General features: G+C 38.0%; 1 protein-coding gene across 1 annotated transcript in view; it reads left to right on the top strand.

Annotated features, from left to right (window-relative positions):
- The window catches only part of THAP12 (THAP domain containing 12), a 31,206-nt gene extending 17,097 nt beyond the window's left edge, over positions 1 to 14,109 (top strand). Inside the window, exons 3-5 of the mRNA XM_016921640.4 lie at positions 3,010 to 3,117; positions 8,415 to 8,451; positions 11,271 to 14,109. Of these exons, the coding sequence (XP_016777129.3) occupies positions 3,010 to 3,117; positions 8,415 to 8,451; positions 11,271 to 13,201 (2,076 nt within the window). The 3' untranslated portion in view covers positions 13,202 to 14,109. The remainder of the gene's footprint in view (positions 1 to 3,009; positions 3,118 to 8,414; positions 8,452 to 11,270) is intronic.
- Positions 14,110 to 17,321: the final 3,212 nt, after the last annotated feature.

Below are 17,321 nucleotides of genomic sequence, written 5' to 3'. Positions count from 1 at the left end.
ATTCTTACATTCTTTAGTTAGAGAATAGAACAGAAAGATGAGCCAGGTATGCTTTTTTAATTTCTAAATGATTCTTCAGTCTTGAATAAATGAATCCAAATGTGAGAAAATGTTCTTTCTATACGTCTAGGAGATGTTGTTATTAAAAACTGAATTTCTGGGCTGGGTATGGTAGCTCACACCTGTAATCCCAGCACTTTGGGAGGCTGAGGCGGGCAGATCATTTGCGGTCAGGAGTTTGAGACCAGCCTGGCCAACGGGGAAACCCCTTCTCTACTAAAAATACCAAACAAAACAAAACAAAAAAAATTTTGGTGGGCATGGCGGTGCACACGTGTAATCCCAGCTGCTCAGTAGGCTGAAACAGGAGAATCGCTTGAACCAAGGAGGCCGAGGTTGCAGTGAGCCAAGATTGTGCCACTGCACTTCAGCCTTGGTGACAGAGTGAGACTGTGTCTCAAAAACAAACAAACAAACAAAAACCCCTGGATTTTCTGATATCTGTATCTAAATGTTTAAGAGTTTTGGCTTTATCAGTTTGGCATTGAAGATCTCATCAGTAGCAAGGCACAGTGGCACGTGTCTGTAGTCCCAGCTACTCAGGAGTCCAAGGCTGAAGGATTGCTTGAGCCTAGGAATTCAGAGCCAGCCTGGGCAACATGGTGGTGAGACCCTGTCTTTAAACAAACAGACAAAAAAAAAGATTTCATCAGTAAACATTCATGACTACTGAATTTGGCCGGAGCCAAATATTTTATTATTTTGATGCTAGAGTAAGATTATTCTTTTATGCTCAAACCTTAATTCAGCAGTTAAAGATTAAATCTTGATACTGAGATACTTGGTATCATACGTAGTAATTGAATATTGTCTTTTTTGGCATGTGTCCTTATCGATATTTATATTTTTATTATTATTATTATTTTTTGAGATAGGGTCTCACTCTGTTGCCTAAGCTGGGGTGCAGTGGCGCAGCCATGGCTCACTGCAGCCCCGACCTCCCAGGCTCAAGCAATCCTCCCCGCTGAGCCTCCCAAGTAGCTGGAACTACAGGCACGTGCCACCATACCTCGCTAATTTTTGTATTTTTTGTAGAGATGGAGTTTTGCCGTGTTACCTAAGCTGGTCTTGAACTCCTGGGGTCAAGCCGTCTACCCGGCCAAGGCCTCCCAAAGTGTTGGAATTACAGGTGTGAGCCAACATTCCTGGCCAAAATAAATATTTATAAAATGTCATTTTTTTCATTCATACATTCTGTTTTCTGATCTATAATATCTTTGCTTTATTTGCAAATAGAAAATCAATTTGATTTGACTTTTAAAACTTTGTTAAAATGTTTTATTCCTCCCCTCGTTTAATATTTAGTTAGATATCAAGAATTGACTGTGTATGTGTTTTTGCTTATTTTGGGGACATTTGCTCGGTGTGAAAGATGAGGGAGCTTTGAATATAATAACTTGTACTCCCTTCAGTGATTGTGTCCCTAACCAATTCCTCATTCAGCCTCCCTAGTAGACTCAGGATCACGAGCCCAGCACTAGAAGTTGACTGTTACTAGGAAGTCAGAGAATCATCTTTGTGTTTTCTGTTATGGCATGGAATTGAACTAGAAAATATTGACTCTGAATAGAAATTCATCCCAAATGTGTTTAACAACTCTTTGGGTACAACCCAAGATAGTGTGTTCCATTTAGATACATGTTTTCCCTTCATGTCTTCCCGACCTCCCTTCCTTGGGTGAACAAATTTAGAAGTTGTTATTTTTGTTTGGCATGTTCTTTGAGCATGCTTAGATATTTTGAAATAATCACTGCTTCAAAGAAAGCTTGTTTAAATGAAGTATGTCTTATCTTTATCATTCCAAATTCAGGAAGAAATTAAAGGCACTATTCTTTGGACTGTCTGAGGGGAGTGTAATAGCAGTTATTTATTACTGTCCCTCTTAATAAGCTTCTTGTCTTTTACTCAGCCTCCTCAGGGCTGGCAGTAGGACCGTTACCATCTAAGTATGCATCCAGCTTCTAGCCAAGTTGGATGAAATTAACAGGAAGTAGGGTAGAGTATGATCATTCTTTCATAAGATGATTAGGACTTGAAAGAGATACAGAAATACCTAGATTAGCATTTGCAAAAATGTGATTATGTATATCAGTATCACTTGTGGCGTGAGAGTTGGTTTCATGTGGCAGATGAATCAATTTTTATTTTAGAAGTTTTGTAGTATGTGTTAAAAACATAAAATGTTTAAAAACTTTTTTAAAAACATAAGATAACATCAGATCATTCTTCCTACAGTTTTATTACTTAAGACAGTGTTAACTAAAAAATGAGTAGATTGTGTAAAAATACAGATGGTAATATAACTGAAATGGCAAGCATTGTGATCATTAGTATGTGAATAATTTCATTTTAGGAAATGTTGATCTAGTTCAATACCAGAATTTTATTCAGAAAAAGAAACTGGGGCCGAAAAAGGGAAAGTAATTTAGCCAGGGTGTCTTAGTGAGTCACTCACTGGTAGAGTTTGGACTAGTTCCTAGGTCTCCTGGGTCCCAGTCCAATATTTTCACTGTGCCTTGATGCTTCTCAGTAATATTAGCAAAAGTGGAACATTAGGTAAAATAGGGATGCATTATTATGGAACATACAAGAGTGCAGATTATTTTGGGAGACTTGTACCTCCTGTAGATTTGGCGGGCTCATGGAAGGACAGTACAGATAAAGTAGCTGGGATGCTGAATTAGAAACAGATATGCAAAATGCAAGTACATTTTATATTTTATGCCTACCTTCAATTCAGTTTCTTAATTTATAATAGATTGCCAGAAGGGCAAATGCAGGCACAGTTGGAAATAGTAGACTGACCTGAACTGACATCAAATTCTGTAAGTCTCTATACTTTAGAGCTGGAGTTGAAGGAATATTGTGGAGGTCATTAACATAGAATTTTATTGATGTGTAATATATTTATAAGGACCATCTCTGAATTAACACAATTTTCTTTTTCAGAGTCCTTATAGGACAGTTCTTCGAGATAATGCAATACCAACAATATTTGATCTTACCAGTCATTTGAACAACCCACATAGTAGACACAGAAAACGAATAAAAGAACTGGTATGTCTGTGTACTTTCAGCTTTCCCACCTTCCCCCATAATACTATGAAATCAAATACAGATGCATTTATGTTAAAATTAATCCAAATTACTCTCTATTTCAGAGGTAATGTAACGGGAAATAAATGTTATGGTTGTTAAATAGCCTAGATGTGAGATGATGAGTTTTAGTATTTAAATTGGAAAATCTCCCTCAGAGTTAGCCAGTTGATACTTGTTGACTTGGTCCAGAGTGTGCTGTTAATTACAGGCCACTAGCTCATTCCCTTCTGGAGAAGAAGGAAAAAGCTACCTTTTCTTTCATAGTAAGGAAAATAGAGCTGAGGTGTTTCCAGAGTTCAGCACAAAGGAATAAAGAAAGGGAAAGTGTAAAAGTGGAGACATGGAATGTTTTAAAGATAAGGTTTCTATCACTATTAAATATGTACAGGGTTTAGAAAAAAACACTGAAATCTCTGTATATGGCATAATTTACACATATTCTTATGTTCCTTGGATATCCTTCAGTTCTGAGGATTGACACCTATCTGTATTTTGTTGACCTTAGGTGAACAGAAGTACAGTAACTCCTTAGTCCATGGCTTTTTGTCATCATTGCCACTAGCAAGGCCCTTATTTTGCTTTATTATTTTTCCTTCTTCACCCACTATTACCATTACCATTCCTTTCCCTACCAGTTGGTGTCCATGCTAGTGTATTTAATATATGTCCTATCAGTCCACCTACTGTGTGCTTTTTAAAGATAGCATTTATCTAATTTTCCTTATTCTATGCTTACCTTTCTATTTAGATATTTTATCCATTTGGAGTTATTATGTATGATGTACAGTAGGGATCTATAATAACTTTTTCTCCTTATAGAGAAACTGTTTTCCCAACATGGTCTGTTAGTTCTTCCTTTCGTCCACTGGTATAAAATGCCACCTCTGTTATATAACAAGTTTACATAAGGCTGTTTTGGGGAGTTCTGTTCCATTTCACTGTATTATTTGTTTGCAACTATACCACACTGTTTTATTACCATGGCATTGTAATATATCTTACTTTCAAATAAGGTGATTGTTTAACTCTTCTTTTTCTTAACTATTTGTGGACCTTTATTCTTCCCTATGGATTTTTTTTTTCCCCCCTGAGACAGTCTCACTCTCACCCAGGCTGGAGTGCAGTGGCATGATCTTGGCTCACTGCAACCTCCACCTCCCGGTTTCCAGCAATTCTCCTGCCTCAGCCTCCCAAGTAGCTGAGACTACAGGCGCTCACCACCACGCCTGACTAATTTTGTATTTTTAGTAGAGACGCGGTTTTGCCATGTCAGCCAGGCTGGTCTCGAACTCCTGACCTCAAGTGATCCGCCCACCTCGGCCTCCCAAAGTGCTGGGATTATAGACGTGAGCCACCGGCCTCCTCCATATGAATTTGAAAGTCCTTTTGTCAAGTTCTCCTAGAACTTCTTTTGGGATTTTCATTATAATTGCTTTGAATTGACATCTTTACAATATTAGCTATTGTAAATTTATTACTAGTTTAGTATTACTGTTAGTAAACGAATATTAGTTTACTGTTACAGTATAAACTATTGTAAAGTATTAACTAGTTCTATCCATGAATAGAAAAAAAATCCCATAAAATACCTATCAAATAACAGCAATCATTGACAAAACTAAATACTAGTTTTTTGAAAAGAATATTAGAATACTTTTAGGAGTACAGAAAACGAAAAATTTTGAGAGCTTTTGTTACAGTTGTTTAAATGAGAATGTATACATTCTTAGATCACTTCTTAAATACATTATGGTTCTTATTGGTATAGATGATATATTCTGGTTGAAATTGTTTCCAGCACTTTTGAAGAACTTCTTTTTAAGTTAATCCTAGTAAGTCTTCTGAGTTTTTCCTCTGTTACTGATTGTATCATCTGCAAATAAGGAGAAATTTGTCTCTTTCAGTTCTTATTATTTTAATTTTTTCTGTTGCCTGTCTTGTTTAGTCAAGATCCCTGGTACTATGTTGAACAATTCTAGTAATGTCATACTTGCCTTGCCCCATTAAGTATAATGTTTGCTGTTGGTATTGTTAGATAGTTTTTATCAAGTTAAGTAAATTCCCTTCTACTCCCATATTCAGAGTTTTGTTGTTTTTTTTTAAGATGGGGTCTCACTCTGTCACCCAAGCCAGAGTGCAGTGGGGCAGACACTGCTCACTGCAGCCTCCACCTCCTGGGCTGAAGCAATCCTCTTACCTCAGCCTCCCAAGTAGCTGGGACCACAGGTGTGTGCCACCATGCCTGGCTTATTTTTTTGTATTTTTTTTTTATAGATGGGGTCATGCCATGTTGCCCAGTTTGGTCTCAAACTCCTGGGCTCAAGCAGTCCTCTTACCTCAGCTCCCCAAAGTGCTGGGATTATAATAGTGAGCCACCACGCCTGACCTATATTCTGTTTTTATATTTAACTTATCACATGCTTTCATTGCATGTATTTAATAGACAAGTTCATTTTTTTCATTCTTTAATGCAATAAGTAATACTAATGGATTTTCTGTGAACCATCTGCATTTCTGTAATGAACTCTAGTTGATTGCAATATGTCTATTTGCTTTTATATACCATTGGATTCAATTGGTCAATATTTTATTTAGGATTTTACATTTGTGAATCTTGGCCTGTAACCTTTTCATGTACTCTTATTACCCAGTTATAATATCAAGGTTCTATTGGCCTCATAAAATAAGTTGGGTATCTTCTTTTTTTTTTCTCCTAGAAAAATTTGTGTAGGTAGATGTTATCTGCTCTTGAAAGTAAGGTAGAACTTGGTAAAACCATTAGATGGCTTGCGGTGGATGAGGGAAAGTTTTGATTGCCATTCTGCTATCTTTATTGGTTTTCTTTCTTTCTTGTGTTTTGTTAATGTTTCTAAAAGTTTATGAAACTTTAATAATCTTTTCAAAGAACCAGTAGTTTTGTCAGTGATTGTTGTACTTATGAACTATTTTATTGGTTTTTCTTTGATTAGGGTGATTTATTTTTTGACTCTTTTTCTAGCTTCTTGAATGTTTAGCTCATATTTATGTGTATTCAAAGCTATAAAAGTCTCTCTTAGGTCCATTTTAGCTATACCCCACAACTTTAGACATATAGTGTTGTCATGTCTGGCTGTAGGTATTTTGTAATTTCTCTATTTTGTTAACATAGGATTGTTTTTCTTAGTTTCCAGATGTGGAATTATTTTTAATTGCTATATGATATTTTAAATTTTAAATGTTATTAAGAGATACGTAGAGGATACATATAGTCTATGTGATGTTGATTCTTTCTGATTTTTTTGCATCCATTATTGCTATTCAAGTCTGTGCCAGCCTGATTCTTGTTCCTTTTTGGTAATCTTCTTTTCTCCCTCAAAGCTTTTTAGAAGGTTTCTTTATATTTGACATTTTAAAATTTGCTAACCTATATCTAGATGTGAGTTTTTTTCTTATGTACCTTAATTTGTCATCTTACAACTGAGGACTTACACCTTAAATTCTGAGAAATCCTTAGTTTTTATTTTTCTTTATGCATTTTCCCCTCTATTTGTTTATTTCTATTTTCCTGGGACCTAGATGAATACTGACACTTACATTACAGTCCTCCATATCAGCTTTCTTCTTGGTGTCCATGGAGGACTGATTCCAGGACCTTCCCTCAGAGAGCAAAATCCACAGATACTTGATTCCCTTATATACAGTGGTGTAGTATTTGCATATAACTTACACACATCCTCCCGTGACTTTAAATCATTTATAATACCTAATACAATGTAGTGCTATGTAAATAGTTGTTCTATTACATTGTTTAGAGAATAATGACAAGAACAAAAATCTGTGTGTTCAGTATAGACACAACCATCCTTTTCTTTTTTTTTTTTTTTTGAGACAGAGTCTCGCTCTTGTTGCCCAGGCTGGAGTGCAAGGGTGCGATCTCAGCTCACCGCAACCTCCGCCTCCCGGGTTCAAGCAATTCTCCTGCCTCAGCCTCCCGAGTAGCTGGGATCACAGGCATGTGCCACCACGCCCGGCTCTTTTTGTATTTTTAGTAGAGACGAGGGTTCTCCATGTTGGTCAGGCTGGTCTCGAACTCCCGACCTCAGGTGATCCTCCCGCCTCAGCTTCCCAAAGTGCTGGGATTACAGATGTGAGCCACCATGCCCGGCACAACCATCCATTTTCAAATAATACCTAGATTATTTATGATACTTAATACATTTATGTGTTTGTAACACCTACTACAATGTAAATGCTATGTAAATAGTTATGCTACGTTATGTAGGGGAATAATGAGAAAAAAAGTCTGTACGTGTTCAAGATAGATACAACCATCCATTTTTTCCCCAGCATTTTCAATGCATGGTTGGTTAAATCCATAGATATGAAGTGTAATATGTATCAGGATGAGGAGCTCAATCACTTGCTGTCCTGTAGCTATCATTTCCCTGTAGTCTGTCCCTCAGAGAGCCTCACATATCTCACAGCAGGCATACTCTTCCTGACCCACCATCCTTATAAACGTGCAGTCTGTAGGATAAGGAGGGGATGTCCAGGTTGACCAGCCTGCTGATGTTTCTTGTTATCAGCACCATGTCCAGTGCTGCCCAACAGGCATCCTGCTGTCTTCAGCTGTCACTGGCATTGCTGCTTTTCTGCCACAGAAAGTAACAGAGTGGCTCATGATTTAAGCATTGTAGAGGGTTGGAAGGAAAGTAAAGGATGCAGCTGGAAAGTTCTTCCTTTGTCTAACCCTATTGGTGCCACTTGGCCTACTATGCTCTGTGTATGCTCTGTGTATCTCTTCCGTGCTGGTACTCTTTCACCTTCCGCTTCTCAGGGATTTCTCATCACTTTTGTGTTGAGTCCTGAGATTCAGCAACCTCCTTCTTATGGGACATCTCCAGGGTTAAATTGGGAAGTAAGATGATTTGTGTCCTCTTGAATTTAACTCCAAGTGCCATGGTGTATTTTTGTGCCTTTCATTAGCCAGTAAACACTTATAACCCAAAGTTACGATGATTTAGGTAGAAAATAAGCAAAATGATGTATTCTTTTTTCCCTAAGACTTTGTTATAACCTTGGAGTCATTAACAGCTTATTCTGGTTTTCTCATTGTCTGTTTGTTTGAAGAATGTGTACTATATAAAGAATTTATGCTCTTGAAAGAATTAAATTGACTCAGAATAGGCATTTGTATTTGTGAGTCTAAGATGATACACTAGAGGTCAGTTTTTTAAAGATGATTTGTTTTTTTCTTTTTTTTTCTTGACATTTAGAGTGAAGATGAAATCAGGACACTGAAACAGAAAAAAAGTAAGTGATAGTGTTAATGACTCAACTTCTGAATGCCTTTTAAAAAGGCCTTGACCTGGTAAGGACAAATAAATATGTTCTGTGTTGAAAACCTACCTTGAGAATGAATGTAGGAGTGTGCTCAATTTTGTCCTGTGTTTTGGAATTATCTATGAGACTAAAGTCTAATTTTAGTTTGTCTTTATTGAGTGCTGCAATGCCACACGCTATGCTATATGCAGGCCTCATGGAGGTGACGCCTCCTCTCTCAGTGTGGTAGGGGTGGCAGGCACACAGTGCTCCATTGTAGGGAAGGAAGGGCAACAGTAGAGGCATGCACTGAATCTCTTTTCTGTCCACCCAGTTGTGGTATGTAATAAATTCTTTGTAAATGTTTAAGGACTAAATGCTGTGGGGGCACATAGTGCCATTGTGAGTAGTGGTCACAACAGCCTTTCTGGAGGTGCTGATGTCCAAATTATGTCACCAAAGGACGAGGGCTAGAAGCTGTTTTTCTTCTTGTCAGTTATTAGTTACTCCTCCTCCTCTGTTTCTTCCTCCTATTGCTGTTATTATTAACATAGCATTTTATTGAGTGCTTACTGATGCCAAGTCATTGTTCTAAGTGCTTTACTTGTATTAATTAATTTAATTCTCACAATAGCCGTGAGATAAGTACTGTTATTTCCCTCTTTATGGATGAGGAGATATAGACTTGGGCAAAGAGAGGGAAAGGTATTCTGTGCACGAAACAGGGTGCTGTTTTGGGGAACTACACTCATTTTAGTGTTGTTAAAGTTTGTGATAACCCATTATGGTTAGAAAATAGCCTAGAGAGGACCCCAGAGGCCAGAACTTGCAGACTTGTGGGCTATTAGCAATAGGAACCACTGAGGGGTTTATAAGTAGGTGATAACAGGGACCTGATCTCCATGGTACATAGAGTACTCTGTTGGATTAGAAAAGGTAACACTGGAGGCATGGAGGCTAGTTGGACTGTCAACTGACCAAATAAAAGTTGAAAGGCCTTGAATTAAGGCAATGGTAGAGAGAGTAAAGGGAATAGATTCAAGGAACTTAAGAAATTTGTATACCTATGACACCTAGAAAAGATGTCCAAAAGAAGAGGGACTTGACTTTTCAGTTTGTACTCTTTGCTCTTTAATGAACTTCTTTTTGAAAAAAATAAAAGCAAGAGAATTAGTACTTATTAATTGGAAGTGGAGAAATAATGGAGGAGAGAGGGAGGGAGCCAGACAGGCAGGCGTCCAGGATAACCTCTTGCTTTCTGGCTTGGGAAGCCTCCCTAGTATAGAACCACTGCTGTGTCACATATAATGAATAGCAGTGTCATCTGATTTGAGGAGGGGTGAAGGAAGGATGCTCCCTGCATTTTTCTGAACCCTTATGAAGCTCTGAAGCATGGCTCACACAGGCTCCGGTCAGACTAGATTTCCATTTGTACTTGGGCAGCCTGCTTCCCTCTTCTACCTTAGTGCTTGTGCTAGAATAATTCTCACCAACTGAAATGCCCTCCTTGTTCATGTCCCCCTTATTTATCCTTGTCATCAAATGCAACTTCTGAATTTTTGTTTCTCCCCACCGCCCTCCATAGTCTTTTTTCTTTTTGAGACGGAGTCTCACTCTGTTGCCCAGGCTGGAGTGCAGTGGCACGATCTCGGCTAACTATAACCTCTGCCTCCTGGGTTCAGGCAATTGTCCTGCCTCAGCCTCCCGAGTAGCTGGGACTACAGGCATGTGCCACCATGCCCAGCTAATTTTTGTATTTTTAGTAGAGATGGGGTTTCACCATATTGGCCAGGCTGGTCTCAAACTCCTGACCTCGTGATCCACCCACCTCAGCCTCCCAAAGTGCTGGGATTACAGGCGTAAGCCACTGCACCCGGCCCTAGTCTTATGTTCTAAGAACTAGGTTTTAACTGTGCCTCCTCAGATTTGGATTCTTTTCCTGCAGACACCACTGACCTGTATGACTATGGGCAGGGCATTTAGCCTGTAGGGCCTCAGTTTTCCTATCCCCTGTGAAGAGATTAGGCTAAGATGTGTGATATTCTAATACTAGCCCTAAGAGTTACATTAATCTCCTTTATATTATACTGGTTTGTACAGTTGTCCCATCTCCCATATAAATGTGTGGCATAATGGTTTGATAAAAACAGCATCAGCATGGATCTTGGAGCCAGACGCACTTGGATTTCAACTTTACTTCCATTCTTCTAACTGTATTTGTGATCTTGGGCAAGTTACTTAGTGTCCTTGTTTGTCAAGTGGGGCCAATACCACCTGCCTGAACAGAGAGTAATGTGATGCATATAAAATACTAAGCACAGTACCTTAGTAATTAGTTCTGTCCCACTTTGTTTTTCTGAGGGCATGGACTGTCATTCATTACATATGTGGAAAGTCTTGTTAAGTGTATTTTAAAAATTAGGCCGGATGTGGTATCTCACACCTTTAATCCTTGTACTTTGGAGCTGAGGTGGGAGGATCACTTGAGGCCAGGAGTTCAAGACCAGCCTGGGCAACATAGTGAGACTCCCCCCTCTACTTCTTAAAAAAAAAAATTATTCCTATCTTGTAACAGCATTTACATCTAGGATTAAAATATATCTCTTTACACTGTTTGTCTCTCCCACTAGGATGTGTCTTATCTTAGTGTCTTATTTTAATCTCTGTCCTAGTCTGTGGTCTAGTAAATGCCCTATGAGTATTGAATGAATGAGTTTGTGGATTTTAAATATTTAACCAAAGATGTAATATTTTTTGTTGTGTATGGTTTTTCTTGAGCCTGTTTGTAAAATTAATTCTTTGTTTTCCAGTTGATGAAACTTCTGAGCAGGAACAAAAACATAAAGAAACCAACAATAGCAATGCTCAGAACCCCAGCGAAGAAGAGGGTGAAGGGCAAGATGAGGACATTTTACCTCTAACCCTTGAAGAGAAGGAAAACAAAGAATACCTAAAATCTCTATTTGAAATCTTGATTCTGATGGGAAAGCAAAACATACCTCTGGATGGACATGAGGCTGATGAAATCCCAGAAGGTCTCTTTACTCCAGATAACTTTCAGGCACTGCTGGAGTGTCGGATAAATTCTGGTGAAGAGGTTCTGAGAAAGCGGTTTGAGACAACAGCAGTTAACACGTTGTTTTGTTCAAAAACACAGCAGAGGCAGATGCTAGAGATCTGTGAGAGCTGTATTCGAGAAGAAACTCTCAGGGAAGTGAGAGACTCACACTTCTTTTCCATCATCACTGACGATGTAGTGGACATAGCAGGGGAAGAGCACCTACCTGTGTTGGTGAGGTTTGTTGATGAATCTCATAACCTAAGAGAGGAATTTATAGGCTTCCTGCCTTATGAAGCCGATGCAGAAATTTTGGCTGTGAAATTTCACACTATGATAACTGAGAAGTGGGGATTAAATATGGAGTATTGTCGTGGCCAGGCTTACATTGTCTCTAGTGGATTTTCTTCCAAAATGAAAGTTGTTGCTTCTAGACTTTTAGAGAAATATCCCCAAGCTATCTACACACTCTGCTCTTCCTGTGCCTTAAATATGTGGTTGGCAAAATCAGTACCTGTTATGGGAGTATCTGTTGCATTAGGAACAATTGAGGAAGTTTGTTCTTTTTTCCATCGATCACCACAACTGCTTTTAGAACTTGACAACGTAATTTCTGTTCTTTTTCAGAACAGTAAAGAAAGGGGTAAAGAACTGAAGGAAATCTGCCATTCTCAGTGGACAGGCAGGCATGATGCTTTTGAAATTTTAGTGGAACTCCTGCAAGCACTTGTTTTATGTTTAGATGGTATAAATAGTGACACAAATATTAGATGGAATAACTATATAGCTGGCCGAGCATTTGTACTCTGCAGTGCAGTGTCAGATTTTGATTTCATTGTTACTATTGTTGTTCTTAAAAATGTCCTATCTTTTACAAGAGCCTTTGGGAAAAACCTCCAGGGGCAAACCTCTGATGTCTTCTTTGCAGCCGGTAGCTTGACTGCAGTACTGCATTCACTCAACGAAGTGATGGAAAATATTGAAGTTTATCATGAATTTTGGTTTGAGGAAGCCACAAATTTGGCAACCAAACTTGATATTCAAATGAAACTCCCTGGGAAATTCCGCAGAGCTCACCAGGGTAACTTGGAATCTCAGCTAACCTCTGAGAGTTACTATAAAGAAACCCTAAGTGTCCCAACAGTGGAGCACATTATTCAGGAACTTAAAGATATATTCTCAGAACAGCACCTCAAAGCTCTTAAATGCTTATCTCTGGTACCCTCAGTCATGGGACAACTCAAATTCAATACGTCGGAGGAACACCATGCTGACATGTATAGAAGTGACTTACCCAATCCTGACACGCTGTCAGCTGAGCTTCATTGTTGGAGAATCAAATGGAAACACAGGGGGAAAGATATAGAGCTTCCGTCCACCATCTATGAAGCCCTCCACCTGCCTGACATCAAGTTTTTTCCTAATGTGTATGCATTGCTGAAGGTCCTGTGTATTCTTCCTGTGATGAAGGTTGAGAATGAGCGGTATGAAAATGGACGAAAGCGTCTTAAAGCATATTTGAGGAACACTTTGACAGACCAAAGGTCAAGTAACTTGGCTTTGCTTAACATAAATTTTGATATAAAACACGACCTGGATTTAATGGTGGACACATATATTAAACTCTATACAAGTAAGTCAGAGCTTCCTACAGATAATTCCGAAACTGTGGAAAATACCTAAGAGACTTTTAAAAATAGGCTTTCTTATATTTGATATTTGGAAGAAAAAGCCGTAAGGTGTATGTAGGCCACTTAATCACTAAATATCTTTGCCTATAGGACTCCATTGAATACATTAGCCATTGATAATCTACCTGTTTAAATGGCCCCTGTTTGAACTCTCAAGCTTTGAAGACCTACCTGTTCTTCCAGAAGAGAACGTTGAAAGTGCCATGTTTCCTTTTGCGTGATCTCTGTTGATGGCACTCTGGAATTGTTTCAGTTAAGTCATTTTAGACACAGCATTTATTATCACTGTGGATCTCTACTTGTTGGGTGTTATGAATTCTTTGAAGAAATATATTTTGAAGAGGTGTGGGAGGAAGGAATACATTTTATAAAATGTTATAGTGAAGCCCACAATTGACCTTTGACTAATAGGAGTTTTAAGTATGTTAAAAATCTATACTGGACAGTTACAAGAAATTACCGGAGAAAAGCTTGTGAGCTCACCAAACAAGGATTTCAGTGTAGATTTTGTCTTTCTTGAACTTAAAGAAACAAATGACAAAGTTTGAATGGAAAAGCCTGCTGTTGTTCCACATCTCGTTGCTGTTTACATTCCTTTGTGGAGCCTACATCTTCCTAAGCTTTTTAGCAGGTATATGTTGAACACTTCTGTTTCATGGTTGAGACAGAATCAGAGGCCATGGATACTGACAACTGATTTGTCTGTTTTTTTTCTCTGTCTTTTTCCATGACTCTTATATACTGCCTCATCTTGATTTATAAGCAAAACCTGGAAAACCTACAAAATAAGTGTTGTGGTTTATCTAGAAAAATATGGAAAATATTGCTGTTATTTTTGGTGAAGAAAATCAATTTTGTATAGTTTATTTCAATCTAAATAAAATGTGAATTTTGTTTAAAGCTTAGGCACATTATTTTTTGTGGGGTCAAAACATTCTTGTGTAAATTCTCTTAAACATTTGATAAACAGCTTCACAATTCAAGGTGAGTCTTTTGTATGTGGTTTACTACTTGGATTACAGAAAAAAAACAATTAAGAAAGTGTTAAATGTAAGGTTCACCCAACTAGGTTTTTTTTTTTTTTTAAAATGTAATGTGTGGGCCCTGATGTAAATTGTCAGAGTTTGTCTTATTGTTGCTGGCTAAAATGAATGCAGAGGTGTTAATGAATTATTTTATGTTGGGAGTAAGTGTTACTTGAGCTTCAGAAACCAGAGTGGTGTGTATTTGCTGGACTGCTGAGAATGATAGCCCACAGTCCATTTCTCTGTCCTAGGAAAGCCCACAGATGTGTCAAATCAGGACACATTATGCATGCGGCTTATCAAAAAGATAACAAGAGTTTATCTTACAGCCAGGGCTCTAAGAGATGCCTCTGTCCTTGGCAGAAAGAACTGATCAAGTTCATGATGGCAGGATGACAATGAAGGAAACACAAAGCTGGTGTTTCAATACATTCATCCTGTTCTTAGGGCCCTTAAGAGTGGTGTGGGGCGGAAAAAAAGAGTGGTGTGACCTTGACAGATTACTTAACCTGGGTCAGTTTCCTCAGCTGTACAACCTACCTTAAGGTTGTGCTATGAGGGTTAATTAATTTATCATCGGTGACCTATTGCTGCTTAACATTACCCCCAAATTTAATGGTTTAAAGAAATACTTTACCATTTCTCACAGTTCTGTGGGTTGGTTGAGTGGTTTTTCTGCTAGTCTCATCTGGGCTGTCTGCATTCAGCTGGGAGGGTGGCTGGGGACTGAATATGATGACTGGGCCTCTCCATGTGGTCTTTTATCTTGTGCTATGTAATGGTGGTATCAAGAGTACCAGGAAAGCAAAGGCAGTGGCTTCAAAGCCTGGACTCAGTAATTCAGAGCATCACTTTCACCACATTCTTTTAGTCAAAGCAAGTCACTTGGCCAGTCTAGATTCGAAGGAGGAAATAGACTCCTTTTGTTGGGAGGAGCTACAAAATAATGGCCCCCTTTTCAGTCTGCCACAATAATGTATCCAAAAACATTCATGCAACAAGCATTAGTTAAAGATGCCCATCATTTGTTTTTATAATGTATGTATATTCTCTAATTTGGGAGTCTACTGAAAGCTTAAAAACCTAATTTATTAAAAGATGTTTTCAACAAACTGATCTTTGATGGTAGGTTGAATCAGTGCACTGATGAAACAGGTTGTCTTTTGCAAGATGAGATAATTTAGAAAGTGGTAGGTGTCATGACCATTCCACAAATATAAGTTGAATGCTTACTGTGTGCCAGGCTCCTTGGCTAAGTGCTGGCAATACCCAGTGCATTTTCTGACTCACCAAGCTTACAGCCTAGAGTTGGCCCACAGTTGGCCCGTAAGTACATACAATTGTACGTACTTATAACTATAACTACACACACACAAACTTCATAGACTTCAGTAAATCCGATTTATTGAAATTAAAGGAAAGGAAAATAACATATAGAGTATCCACAAAAGCCTTGTACAGTTTTTTAAAAATAAGGTCTGTATCATATCTAAATAGTTTGCAAATGTACTAGGAAAGACATTCAAGATTTAGCATATCTAATCAGAGGAATTTTTGCTTTTGACATATCTCTTTTTTTTGGAAAAAAAAAGTTACACAGTTGAAGCCTGATGTAGGATGTGTGACCTGTGAGGTAAGTGGGAACAAACGCTTTATTAATAATTCTATGTAATTTTCAGTTAATTCTTAGAATAATTCCTGCGAAGTAAGTAGTAGTTGGTTGGGTTGAAAGAGCCTTCCTTCTGAGACCAGTTCCTCTGCAGTAACTTAGTTGGATCAGGTTTATTTCTGTTTGATAGGGGCAGCCACTTTTAAGTGCTATTTTAAGTAAGTCATAAAACAGGAAAATTGTACTTGCAGTGTTACTTTAGAGCTTACAAAGCACTTTGATCTCATTCAAGTTCTCAGAAAAATTCAGACAGGTATTAACCCCCTTTTATCAGTTGAGAAATCATGTTCACAGCGATGAATTAATTGCCTCAAATTAAATGGCAAGTAAGTGCCAGAGGCAGGTACTTCAGTCCAGTGCTTCGATATTAAAATTGATTGTGAAAGCCACTTCATTCTTAAGGTTTGTAAAAGGAATATTTGCTTTAGGAATAGGTTCCTTTTATGTTCTTGCTTTATCCATTGCCAGCTTTCAGCACAGCATCTCTAAAATGCACTCATTATAGTCGACATGGGTTTCTTGCAAAGAAAAAAAAATGGAGCCTGAAACTTCTGAGACTTTACAAACTGGGTGTAGAAATGCTGCCACCTTTGTTTGGCTGCCAAGACATTACCACAGAGGACTAGATCCAGGTCCATTTATTTCATGAGAGTGGATGCAGCTGTCTTGCCATAATCAAATGCTTCTCTGTAGCCAGCTCTTTGTGGCCAGAAAAAGTAAAGTAATTTTTAGTACAGATTAGCATAAAAATATCCACAAGATCAGTTTCAGGAAACAATTCCTAGCTTAGAAGTAACAATAAGTGTGATCTATAGGTTGGCCAAATGGCAGTTAATTTCCAGACCTTTTTAAAATGCCCCTTATTTCTCACCATGAATACTATGTAAATAGAATACACTACCTGCCACTGTATTTAGTTTCATAAATTATTTGGACAGGGTGAACAACAGACTTCAAAACTATGTAGAGGTAGTAAATCTGCTCCTTTTTAATGAGTTTGAATTTACAGTAGTAGTTTAAACATCTGGAAGTTTAAAGTCTTAATTCATTCCAAATGTTCAACAAGGATATACTTTAAAGAGGATATTGTAATTGAGGGATCAAGAAAACTGTTGACTCAATCTGAGGCCTTTCTACTTTTCTCTGTATACATTAATCACATACAACTTGAGAGGTTGACAGTTCAAAAAGAGAAGAGATGGACCCAAATATCCAAGTTGGCATTCTTATATGAGTAAATTTTAAGAGTATAGTTATAACAAAGGTGAAGTTTAAATGTTGGTACACATCTAAGGATGCAGCCAGATAGTGCTGCTGTGTTCTATGCTTCTTATGGATATGAGGAGGTTTTTTTGAATTGTTATGAAAGCTGGACTTAGAGGAGTCAAAACTTTTGACTTCTAAATTGTAATTTTGAT

The sequence above is a fragment of the Pan troglodytes genome, chromosome 9 (genome assembly GCF_028858775.2).
Source record: "Pan troglodytes isolate AG18354 chromosome 9, NHGRI_mPanTro3-v2.0_pri, whole genome shotgun sequence".
Taxonomy (NCBI): domain Eukaryota; kingdom Metazoa; phylum Chordata; class Mammalia; order Primates; family Hominidae; genus Pan; species Pan troglodytes.
The sequence above is the reverse complement of the archived record's forward strand: the minus strand, read 5'-3'. Positions and strand labels throughout refer to the sequence as shown.